A 12,040-nucleotide genomic window follows, 5' to 3' on the forward strand; every position below is an offset into this window, starting at 1 on the left:
TGTGTTTGTGTGTTCTTCTGTGTGTTTGTACATATGTGTGCACATGTGCATGTAGAAGCCAGAGGGTGACATCGAGTATCTTCCTTAATTATCCTCTTCTTACTTTTTCAGTCAGGGTCTCTCACTGAACCTGGAATTCACCGACTCGGCTAGATTGGCTGGCCCCAGGATCCTCTCATCTCTGCCTCCGCACACCCTTAGATGTTGGGGTTATAGGTGGGCCTAGATCTTTGCGTGGGTGCTGGGAACCCAGGCACAGGTCCTCACAATTGTACAGCAAGCCCTTTGCCCACAGGACCAGCCCTGGGTCCCTGGGCCCCTGGGCAGCACCTGTCAGCAAGCATACTGGACTAGCGGGTTCCTTTGGGTGGCAAGGGCACTTGGATGGGGCTACTCCTCCTTCTCAATAGCACAGGGCATCTCTTGTTCCCTTGTCCCCTATAATCTCTTCAAAGCTTCAGTGCTTCAGAGTTTCCATTTGACAGCTCCTGCAAAGCCATTCCTGGGGACTTTAGGGTCTGTCACTACCATACATGTTTGCTTCTTTCACTTCTCATTCTAACAAAGTCCCTGCTGGGGCTTTTAAAACTGCCAGGTTTTCTGTCTTAATTTTGTATCCTGAAACTTTTTTTTTTTTTTATCTTTTTCATGGAGTCTTTGGGGTTTTCCATCTGAAAGAGCAGGATGTGTTCAAATGGACAATTTGATAACCACACTTTCTCTCTCTTGGTTTGGGTTCCCTTTGTAATTGCCCAAGTGAGTCTATTTTGAACATTTGCTTATTACTTTGTATTTTGCCCTTCATATACTTCACCCAGCGATTAGCGCAAAGCTGTTTTTGATCAGAACAAGCTGTTTTGAAATGATAGTGGCAGAGCGTGTCTGTAAAAGATAAAAAAAAAATGAGAAAATTGGGTCACCTTCCAGTAGAATTAGTATATTTTCTTCTTTTATTTCTTTTGTCTTTGTAAATATGCCACCTAGCCGCTGTTTCAAACTAGCTTGTGATATTTACTAAATTTCTTGACTTAAGTCTTCCAAAATACTATTTATTGAGACAGAGTCTCATGCAGCCCAGGCTAGCTTCAACTCACTATGTAGCCGAAGAGAACCTTGAACTTCTGAACTGCTGTCTCTACGTCCCAAGTACTGGGATTATAGCCATGCCCCACCATGAGGGATTTGTGCATGGCAGGCAAGCGCTCTACCCACTGAGCCACATCCCCAGCTCTGCTAAAACATTTAAATTAGAGCTGAGCTAGCTTAAGGCCCGGATTTGATTAGCAGTACTGAAGGTTTTTGCTTGTTTGTTTTTTGAAATTGTGATGTCATGGAGCTGAGATAATGCCAGCACTTTGAGATCCTCCATTGGTGTAAGAGGTTCTTCTATTCATGTGTTGCTTTCATTGGTTAATGAATAAAAAAAAAAGCTGCTTTGGGCCTGATAGGGCAGAACTTAGGTAGGAGGAGAAGACAGAACTGAATGCTGGGAAGAAGGGCAGAGTGAGAGAAGCCATGGATCTTCCGTCTGAGATGGACACTGGTTAGAATCTTGCTGGTAAACCACAGTCATGTGGCAATACACAGATTAATAGAAATGGATTAAATTAAGATGTAAGAATTAGCCAATAAGATACTAGAGCTAATGGGCCAAGCAGTGTTTTAATGAATACAGTTTCTGTGTGGTTATTTTGGGGGCTAAGCTAGCCTGGTGGCCAGGAAGAACAAGCGGGTCTCCTCCCCAACACTCCATAAACAAACAAGCCCCAAATAAATACTAAAGAGACGCTAAAGCTTAGCAAGTCCCTCACTGTGGCCTTCCATCTTAATGAATGCGTTTTCAATTCTGAGTTTCTCAAACATTTATAAGATTCTTTTTCTATTGTCCCCGTCAGTGACAAACCTCTCATAATCTTGAGCTGCCTGCTCTCTGCACGAATCAAATTTGCTAGATTTTAATTGCCTAGGTTTATCTTTTTAACGATTCCTGTAGAAGATCTGGCCTGGGGCCTTGGTATTGCCCGTGGACTATGTGCCTTTCTCTTGGCATCCTGAGGGATCACACAAGCTGTAACAGGCACATCTGGCCACGTGTGTCCCAGACCAGCTACAAACACAGTCCAACATGTCTGTACATTTCATCACTGTGTCTCAGTGCCTGTCAGTGGGACAGCCTAGGTGTAGTATGTGTCATGGATGCTGGGTGGAGTGGAGGGACGGGACTGGGTCCGAGTGGCTCAAGGTTGGTCTCTGTTGGGTACAGCATCCATGTCTGTCACATAGGTACTTCCGGCCTCACAGGTCTCCTTAGGAGTTCTAGAGAAAGTGCTCAGCCATCTCTGTGTCACCCAGGATGAACCTGCCTCAATTCTACCTGTGACCAGGTTGCCTTTGTTCTAAAATTGGGGACAGGGGTGAAATAAAACGGACTCTTGTGTTACCAATGAGCTCAAGGCTGAAATGGAAGAGAGAAATCAGTGTCTCCCTCTAGCTAGGTGATATGAACTTGTCAGAGGCCCAGCGAGCTGCTTTGGGAGGAGACACACAAAGACCAGCCCTTATTCCTGATGGCTCTGGTTTTGACTTTGACCCTTCCCAACAATCCCAGGTGTCACTGTGTGTTTGCTTGGGTGCCTGTGTGTGACCACATGTCTAGAGCCCTTTTCTACAAGCGAGTCCAGGGATAAATGTTTGCCTTTTCTTTTAAAAACGATCACTGAATTTATTTATTCATTATTTATGTGAGTGTGCACATCTCTGAATCTTGGCATATGTGTGGAAGCTGGAAGCTGGTTTGCAGGTGCTGCTTCACTCCTATTATGTGAGTCCCAGGGATCGAACTCAGGTCGAGGCTGGGCGGCAGGCACCTTTACCTATTGAGTCACCTAGCTGGCCCTAAGCACATTCCTAATGGTCCAGTTGCCCTGCCAGAGGTCTCTCTTCACCGCATGCTACTATCCCTGGCTGCTGGAAGACACAGTTGTGTTACACTGCATCTGTTTTCCTCTCTCGTCCTCCACTCACCATCGGGGCCACTCTTTATGTTTGCTTAGAAGTATGGTTCCTCGAAAAGGACTCAGTGTTGTGGAACTCTGCATGTGCTAAATGATACACATGATGCTGCACTGTACACCCCACCCCCTTTTCTGTGTGTGCCAAGACTGCAAATTAGCAGAGGCTCCTGGCTCCTTTGCCAAAACCAGTCTGGCAGAATGACAGGCCTGAGGCAGGAGCTTGGATCTGAGGAAATAACAAAAGATCCTAAGCCAAGCTCTTGAGGCAGCTGGGACAACCTAGACCTCAGGGTGCAGTTATGGGGAGTTGATACATGGGTCCTGGAGCAGGGGATGAGCAGGGTCAGACCGTGGGTGGGGGTGGAGGAAACTGTTCTTTTGTTTTCTCTCATCATGTAGCCTAGGCTGGTCTCAGATTCAGGCTCCTCCTCAGCCTCCCAAATGCTGGAGTTACAGGTTCAGGTTACCACACCTAGCCAGAGAACTTTCTAGACTGTGCTTTTCTTCTGTTTTGCTCTTTGGTTTTGAGATGACTAAGTTCCAGAGGTGTGATGATGTCATCAGAGCCCTTAGGGTCAGAGGCTGGACCCTGGCAGCTCTCATGAGCCAGGCTCAGTCACCCAACCACAGCAGGCCAATTAAAGGGAAGCAACAGCGAAAGAGCAGAGATTTATACAATCAAAGTAGCCATGGTGGGAAGAGGAGCAAAGGGGTCCAGTGAAGCCCAACCCATCTTCAGGCTCTTGACATGAGAGTGCAAGAGGTTTGCCTAACTAAGCATCCCTGGTCAAGACGTGGTCCTGCGTATCACTGACCCACTTTCCCCTCTGCTCCGGTCACCCCCAGAAGGTGGTCTGGTGAGCTCTCAGAACTGTGTGAGTCAGATTCTTCCTCTGGCTGGCACCAGAGATTCCCATGGAGATTCCCATTTCTTGGGGCCCTCATTGAAGGGTGGGCACAAGTGTCTGTCTAGGATATCTTCCTTTCTGTCACAGTGACAGTTGACCCAAGCCACTGCTGGTGAAAAATGCTGAGAGCAATGCAGGCTCTCTCCTGCCCTCCGAGTTGATTCCTTCCTCTTCCTGTATCCTTATCCGCGGGGTGGCAGAATGAGGATCTCAGTCAGTGATGCCGATTCAGGTGCATGGTGCAAGGTGCTGAACAGAGTACCTGTCTATGGTGGCAGCAAAGGGGATGATGGGAAAGATGGTCTATCACCTCTCTGTCCCCTACTGACAGTCATCAGGAGACAGGACATTGACTGGGCCACACAGAACATCTGATTCAGTCCTGCCAGATAAGGGAAGATGTCAGCTGCCCAAGGCAAGGGCAAGGCACTGCCTGAAAGCCCATGAATATAAGCACTAATTATAGAGAATGTAATTACAAACCCAGGCCAGCTTGCTGGGCATGAGGGAGCATGCTGGTAGCCCCAGTGTAACGGGACACAGTGCGTTAGCCTCTCGGTGGCTGTCTTGGCTTCTTTCCCTGTTGCTGTGATAACCTTGACAGAAGCAACTCAGGGGAGAAGGCACGTACTCTGGCTCACAGATCAAGGTAAGCTCATTGCGGTGGGAACATCAAGGCCACAGGAGCGTGAGGCAGCTGGTTCAGGTGCATCCACAGTCAAAAGAAAAGAGCAAAGAACGCTCCCTAGTATTGTTTTCAGGGCCCCTGATCTAGAGAACGGCGCCAACCACAATGAAGATGCGTCTTCCCATGTCAGTTAATGGAATGGAATGAAGACAATATACATAGGTATGCCCAGAGGCTCTCCTGCCAGGTTGAGTCCAGCTTCTGTCCAGGGGACGCAGTGGGGATGGCTTTCTTTTACTCCCTGAGATGGGGTTTCTCTGTATAGCTCTGGCTCTCCTGTAAGTCACTCAGTTTACTTGTTAACTGGCACTAGAGGATAATGCACTGCCAAGAGAGCATCCTGAATGTAATAATAATAATAATAATAATAATGAAATTGCATTTTAAAAATTATTTGTATATATATGTATATACATATCACACACACACACCTACACACATATATGAGATGTATATGAGTATGAGCACACAGGTGCCTGCCACTGCACACACATCATGTTTAGGTCAAAGGACAACTTTCTCCCCAAATACCTTAGCAGTTCCAGAGATTAAACAGGTTGGCAAACTTGTTTAATAAACATTTTTACTCACTAAAAGCCATCTTGCTGGCCTGCCAACACCCCTCCCTGGCTCAATCCTTTTTTTGCTTTTGCTTGAATGTTTACTTGACTCCTCAATTTGGGTAGGAGGTGTTTTGGGGATTGAATTTTGGAAGGTCATTGGCAGTGTTCATGTGGGCATGACACTCGGAACAGATTTCTTGTGCCAAAAATTTGACTATTGCACAAGGCTCAGGCTCTGGCATTGGGGTGACTTGAAAGGGCAGAACAGCTTCATGAAGCTCATCATCTCAAGCCTCAAATCCCAAGTTTTCATTTCTGAGGAGGGTGCCTCAGGCGCCTGGGTTGCCAAGGAGTTGATGTAAGTTGCAGGATCACTATCTGATGGTGAGAGGAGTTAAAAATTTCATCTTCTATTGGATAAAAAAAAACCCCTCTCATCTGGGGGGTGGCATGTTTTATTTTTTTTATTGCAGTTTGTTTTTATCTTAATGTGTGAAAAAATTAGCAGATTCAAAGTAGGCAGAAGGGACAGCAGAGACAGACAACTGAGTGCCTTTACTCGTCGGCCCTGCTCCCACAGATGTTACCCGAACTGGGGACCTCACTGGTTTCTGATTGTTCCTTTCCGGGCAAAGAGATGTGTGGAGCTGACTGGGCATTTTACGGATCTGTGCAAAGCTTCTCAGTTTGACAAGTGCAGGAGGCACAGGAGTTTATTTTTGTTTGGTGGGCAGCTTTGCACACGCCATGGCTCTGGCAGTCTTCTGGGAGTAGGTCTATGCCAGGCGTGTGGGCACATGATGCCGTCCATCATAATCTCTGTTTTCTTTAAGTTCAAAGTGGTAGAGCCTTGACAGAAGCAACTTCATTTTATTCTGCCAGCTTCAGCTTCTGCATCTTCCCATAGGCCAGGAAAAACAGTTCTAGCCTGGGGACGGGGAGAGGGAGTTCAGCCTTTGACAGGGATGGTAGCTGTAGTGGTTAGACACGGTTTGACATCTGTGTCCCCTCTTAATTCCCAAACAAGCCCTAGCAGGAGACTCTGACAAAGGGGCTCCATTTGAATAACAGAATCAGGGCTTAAGGTGGTGGGGTATTTATGGTTAGACCTGTCTATACTAACCTGGAAGCCTATGTGTATGTGTGTGTGTGTGTGTGTGTGTGTGTGTGGCTTTGTGTGTGCATGCCCATGCATGCATGCATATATGTGCACGTTTATGTGTGGAGGCTGTAGAACAAGCTCAGGTTTGGGTCCTCAGGACACCATCTACCTTGGTTTTAAAGGCAGAGTCTCTCACTCACCTGGAACTCGCTGATTCAAGTAGGCTAGCTGGTCATGGCGCAGCAGATTCCACCTTTGTTTCCCCAACTCTAAGACTGTGAACAAGTGTGTGCCTCATGTGTGTGTATGCTGGGGTTGAACATAGGTTCTCAAGCTTGCACGGTAAGCACTTTATGGACTGCGCTATCTCCGCAGCGCGAAACCTATACTTTTAGCATATATACTTTATATCAGACTCACTTCACGTTAAAAGAACACACACGGTTGTTAGTGAAGTACTTTATTTTTAGGAGCTTCCGTAGTACTGTGAGGCAGGAGGTTGGGTGCCAAGGGGAAGCTGGAGGCGGACAATCTGCCAGTCCAGGTAGATGGGTGAAAGGGAAAGCTCAGTCTAACTCACCAGGCTTTGGTGTCTCATCTGAGTGGTGACAGAAGGACCTCTACCCTGCCTCTAGGGTGGCAGAGGGGTGTTTATCACAGGGGGGACGTGGTTGGGCTGGAGAGAGGTGCTAGAGGAGACAATGTGTTCAGATGTGGAACAAAGCTGCTCCCTCAGCACTTTGGCGACTTTCCACTGCACAACGTGTTGGGATAGAATCGATACTTTAAACTGTAGCTTTTCTGGTTCCGGTGGAAACATTCAACTGCGACTTTGTCACATTGGCACAGCTGTTTACTACAGGGGTCCTGGTCAGCTGAAATTAGAGGGAAACAGACACTGAGCTGACGGTTGTTAATATCCCACGGCTGCTGGTGGGGACCAGCCTGTTCTGAGGCAAGCACTGGAGCCACTGGAAAGGCAGACCCCATCGGATGGGGACACACAGCCCATGTGATGGGGATGCACAATGCCTGCCAGAGGTTTGCCTAGCTTCCTAGACAATCTCTTCTAGGTTTTAGTTTAGTTTAGTTTAGTTTTTGTTTTTAAGGACAGGGTCTAATGTAGCTCAGGCTAGCCTTGAACTCCCTATGTAGCTGAGGATGACCTTGAACTTCTGATCCTTGCGCCTCAACATCCTGGGCTCTGGGATTCCAGGCACGCTAAATCATGCCCAATTTATACATACAGTGTTAGGGATGGAACCCAGGTCTTTGTGTATGTGAGGCTGGCACTCTCCAGCTGAGCCTCATCTCTGGCCCCACCTTCTTGTTAACAGACCTGCTTGTGTAAGGAAACCCAGCCTCACTGACTCAGGATGGATGGAACTGGTAAAACCTGTGTGGTCTACTCTTTCTCCTTGGCTGTGATTGGTCTTAGGTCCTGTGCAGCTTCATTCTGAATGAAGTGCTAAAGAGGAAGTCAGCAGGGCCTTCTGGGAAGCATTCATTCCCCCTCTCCAAAGAGTCTTGGAGAGGGAAAGCCACCTGTCATTGGTGGCCAAGGGCATTCTCAGAGCTCTAGTGTGACTTGTAGTATAAGCACAGATGTTGGCACCATGCCAGAGCTGAGGAGCTAGCCTGACCCCGGGCTGCAGCAGTTGCCCAGGTTGGCACCACACTGCCCTAAGAATTCTTTCCAATCTGACAAAGGCCCCTTTACTCCACGTGTCACCACCTTGCAGGCAGCATGGCTCACTGGCCCCCCTCCCTCCTGCCCATCCCCCAGCCAGGGTGAGCCCTCTTTGTGCAGAAGTGTCTCTTGCTACTTTGCTAAATAATAGGTCCCTGTTGCTGTGGTCCCCAGACCTCAAGACAATGGCTAGGAAGGCCCGGCTTGTTCTTGTCCCTTCTTGTCTCACTGCTCAGACTCATCCTCACGTGTCCATTGGGCAGCACAGAGTGGACTATGGTCCTCTTTGATCTTTTGCCCATGCTGGGCCTTCTTTGAGGGATGGCCCAACCTTCCTCTCCCACTGTGAGCCTCACTGACTCTCTTAGGACTCAGCTTAGGTAACACTGTTTCCAGGACCCCCCTGCAAAGCCTCAGGCTTTGCAAAGCCTGTTTCTGCCTTCCCATTGGAGTCTTCTGTGAGGTTCTAAGCAGGGATAAATCCCCCTTCTGCTCCAGCACACTGCCCAGCATTTATTTGCTCAATAAACACATGAGGGCAGCTCGCCAGGATCTCAGAGTTTTTCTTACCAGAGCAGGTGATTTTGCCCCCTTCGTAGGTGAACTTGTAGGTCAGAAGTTTTGTGCCGCAATTGTCTTTCTGCAGTTGGTCGTAACAACAGTCGTGAGCAACACAGCACCTGGTTGATGGGGGTGGGGGAGCATATCCTGTTGAGGCTGTGTTCTCACAGCCCTGGAGTCCTAGTGCCTCCCCACGTCCCTTGATCTTTGACCCTGAGCAGAGACTCAGAAACATTGGAGGGGTCTAGAACAGAGTTCCCAATGCACCGACTATTTTACTGGTGGGGGTACCCAAGGGCCCTGAGGAAAAATACCAGGTTGTTCCTAATCCTGACCGCACCAGGGTCCTGAGGCAACTGGTACCAGTTCTGTCCTAGTACCGTCCCAGCCAGAGTGAACTGAAGATAGGGGTGTCCTCACCGATCTGTCGCATCCTTGGAGGATCCCCTGCCACCCCAGCCACAGTGGCAACCATAGAAAGCATAGCTGGTCTCAGCTCTCTTTCCCGTCTTAAGTAAGATCATTTTTCTAAACTGTGCAAGGCTCCCTTGGATCTGTATTGGGCCTGAAAGGAGATGGAGAAATGGCCGGTGAAGGACAGTGAACCCTGTGCCCCTCCTCCACATTGGCATCTCTCTACTGCTTCTCTCCCCACAAATGCCTTCCTTCCCATTCCCACTGAGAGAGGGCTGGGGCAATGGGAAGGAGCACTGGAGGAGGGGGTGCCCCTCTGCTTAGATCACCCCCCCCTGCTGAGTTCAGAGTCAAGTCTTACCAAAGGCCATGATCACAGCTGTTAGCAGCAGGAGGACCTTCATGTTGTCAGCCTGTGAATGACAAGTATAGACAACTGGCCCGGGGTTTCCTACCAGGAGTCTCGGCAGACATTCACCTAGACCTCTGCCCCAGCCCCTGCTCTGCTGTCTGACTTAGCAACCCTGGAGTACAGACATGCTCTTGCATGGGGCTAGGTCACAGAGAGCATAGGTGGCTTCAGACAGTGCATCACGCGTGTCACCCCTTGTCCCTTCCCTGCTCTGTGGAATATGATACAGTACCAGGAGCACCCTAGCACCTCCTTCAGTCCTTCTGGGAGACTGGATTCATTCCACAAAACTGGGTGGCTGAAGGCAATGTCTCTCCTCATTAGATACTCAATCTGCATCCCTGCGTTAGGGTGAAGGCTTCGGAACTCCATCCATGGAATTTGATTCCCAACAGTTCTTGTCCCGAACTAAAACTGCACATTCTCTTTGCAAGCCTTTCTAACCCCGTGTAGATTGCCTGTACATACACATGCCCTTGAATTCTTGCTCAGCACCTTCACAAACCCATACAACATACTTGCACACAAATACTGTCTTTAAGTGTTTACGTGATGGTAGTTCACATCCACAGGCATGTCCATGAGCACACACATACATGCACCTAGACAACCCACTCAAGTGCAGTCACAAGGCTGGAGTTTCTGGGCATTTACCTCTCAGATGATGCCGCAGCTCCTTCTCCAAGGGCCTGTCTTGTTTTTCCTGAACTTCAACTGCCCTTAAATATCCTTTCCTTCTGCAGGGTTGGGGGTTGGTGAGACACAGGGATGGATAGGTGGGCGTGGTCAAATAGTGGTCTCATAGATAGGATACCCAAAGCCCTGAGCAATCCTCCCCCTTTCCCCCCTCATCATCTGGCTGGAGAGCCTTGAGAGCTGGAAAATCCTTCATACCATGGGTTGACACTATAATAAATCTGGCTGATTTTGAAACTCTCCGGCTTCTGAGAAAAGGGCTCAGTTCCTGGCTGAGGAAGTTTCTCTATCCAATCTGGGTGTAACCAACAGGTCAACTCCCAGCAGCACTCCCAGGAGTGGGCAAGGGCTTTGTAAACAGTGGGAACAAGAGTGTTTGTAAGCCAGGAATGTTCTTTTTCCTAATTGATTTTGACATTTGCGAATAGGAAAGAAGACATTGATTCAGTAGAGTTTGTTCATTTCTTCCATTCATCATTCATTCAATCACAAAAGATACATGCTAAACCTCTGTGAGGTCCAAGGCTGCACAAACTTCTTGAGGGGGATGAGGATGTCGCAGGAGTCAAGTTCTTGGGGCCCCACAGACCACTCCAGCCAGGGAAGGATTGGATGGGCTGGATTCTCTGTTCCCCAAAGAGCCCAGCATCTCCATATTCTCTTCTTCCTCCCCTTCATGGTCCTCCCCCTCTCTCATCCCATGTGATTTTCTTCTCTGTGTGCTTATGTGATGTGGTTTTGCCTGTGTGTGCAGCTGTGTGTGCATATGTGTGTGCATGCGTGGAAAGTTTAGAGAACACCCATGGATATTGTTCTTCTGGAACTGTCTGCCATGGTTTTTGAGACAGGGCCTCTCATTGACCTGAGCATCACAAAGTAAACCAATCTGGCTGCACGGAGTCCCAGGGACCTGGTCACCTTCTTCTCCCCAGCACTGGGATGACAAATGTGTGCATATTACATAGGTTCTGGGGATTGAACTCAGGTCCTCGGGACTGCAAAGCAAGCACTTAACTGATGGAGTCATCTTACCAGTTCTGTCAGAATTTTAAACCTGGAAAAAATCCAGCAGTTGTTCTTGATTTTTCCCACCAGATTGCCGTCACCACTGTCCCTCCTAACCCTCGTTTGGCAGTGGGCTTCTTAATGTTTCTTGGGTCTATGATGTCTTTATTCTCCAGGCTTCACGGATATAGTGATTGAGTGCTTTAGTTCCTAAACTAAACATCTTTCTCCCCCTGCCCTCCAACCTGTGCTAAAAATTTGGTGTCCCTGGCCTTAAGTAAATCACCGGACACTAATCCTTCAGATACTCCTTCAGTAGAGGCTGTGGGATTCCAGTGCACCCCAGCTGTCCCTCACTCTTTGTAGCCTATGGTAGATGAGTGTCATAGACCTGCTTCAGACTTGAGCTGGGCTCAAAGGGTAAGTTCAAAGGGTCATGTCCAGATCAGGACAAACCCAAACCAGATCCACCTCATGCCCTTTCTGTGTTCCTCTTGGAAGATGATGAAGGTGGAGGCTGTCTTCTTGGATACTGAGTGGTGGAATGGAGGACAGCTATTCTGGAACATTCTACTACCCTCAGAGAGTCTAGTGTGAGAAGGAAGAGAAGGATTTTTCTTTTATGTTATTGGTAAACAAAATCATTGCATCTTCCTGTAGTTTATATGTGAGTCATTCTAGCAGATGTCCTTCTGATATTCTGAAAATGAGCTTATTTCATTTCTTTAAAAGCAGATTTCATTGAATATGTTATTGGTTGAATGTGTCCTCCTTTTGGACCTCACTTCCTGTTCAAATCTTGAAACCTTAGGCTCCGGCCCTGTTCGGAAATAGAGTCATTGAAGAAATGAATAGCTAAGATGAGTTCATTAGAACCCTGATCCTATCAACCTTGATGTCTTTAGGCAAAGGGGAAGAAATGTGGGTTCAGAGAGGTGGTCACAGGGTGACAGTTCTACTTCCCAGGGAGCCCAAGATGCCAACAAG

The 12,040-nt window shown here is 48.1% G+C and overlaps 2 protein-coding genes across 3 annotated transcripts in view; one reads left to right on the forward strand and one right to left on the reverse strand.

Moving 5' to 3' along the window:
* Nucleotides 1-5,408: 5,408 nt before the first annotated feature.
* Pla2g5 (phospholipase A2 group V) overlaps nucleotides 5,409-12,040 on the forward strand; it is a 56,119-nt gene continuing 49,487 nt past the window's right edge. The window contains exon 1 of one of the 2 annotated variants that reach the window (XM_038333460.1): nucleotides 5,409-5,531. Coding sequence is in view for 1 of the 2 variants with exons in the window: in XM_038333459.1 (XP_038189387.1) it covers nucleotides 5,446-5,531 (86 nt within the window). In the remaining variant the exon portion in view is untranslated. The remainder of the gene's footprint in view (nucleotides 5,532-12,040) is intronic. The other variant, XM_038333459.1, reaches the window with a different exon arrangement.
* Nucleotides 6,807-10,347, reverse strand: Pla2g2a (phospholipase A2 group IIA). Its single transcript, XM_038333465.1, has 6 exons — nucleotides 10,247-10,347; nucleotides 10,007-10,089; nucleotides 9,302-9,353; nucleotides 8,947-9,091; nucleotides 8,536-8,645; nucleotides 6,807-7,150 (listed from the first exon to the last, which is right to left on the reverse strand). Exons 3-6 carry the CDS (start codon nucleotides 9,342-9,344, stop codon nucleotides 7,008-7,010), a joined length of 441 nt encoding a protein of 146 aa, XP_038189393.1. The 5' UTR covers nucleotides 9,345-9,353; nucleotides 10,007-10,089; nucleotides 10,247-10,347; the 3' UTR covers nucleotides 6,807-7,007.

This window comes from Arvicola amphibius, chromosome 6 (assembly GCF_903992535.2).
Source record: "Arvicola amphibius chromosome 6, mArvAmp1.2, whole genome shotgun sequence".
Taxonomy (NCBI): Eukaryota; Metazoa; Chordata; class Mammalia; order Rodentia; family Cricetidae; genus Arvicola; species Arvicola amphibius.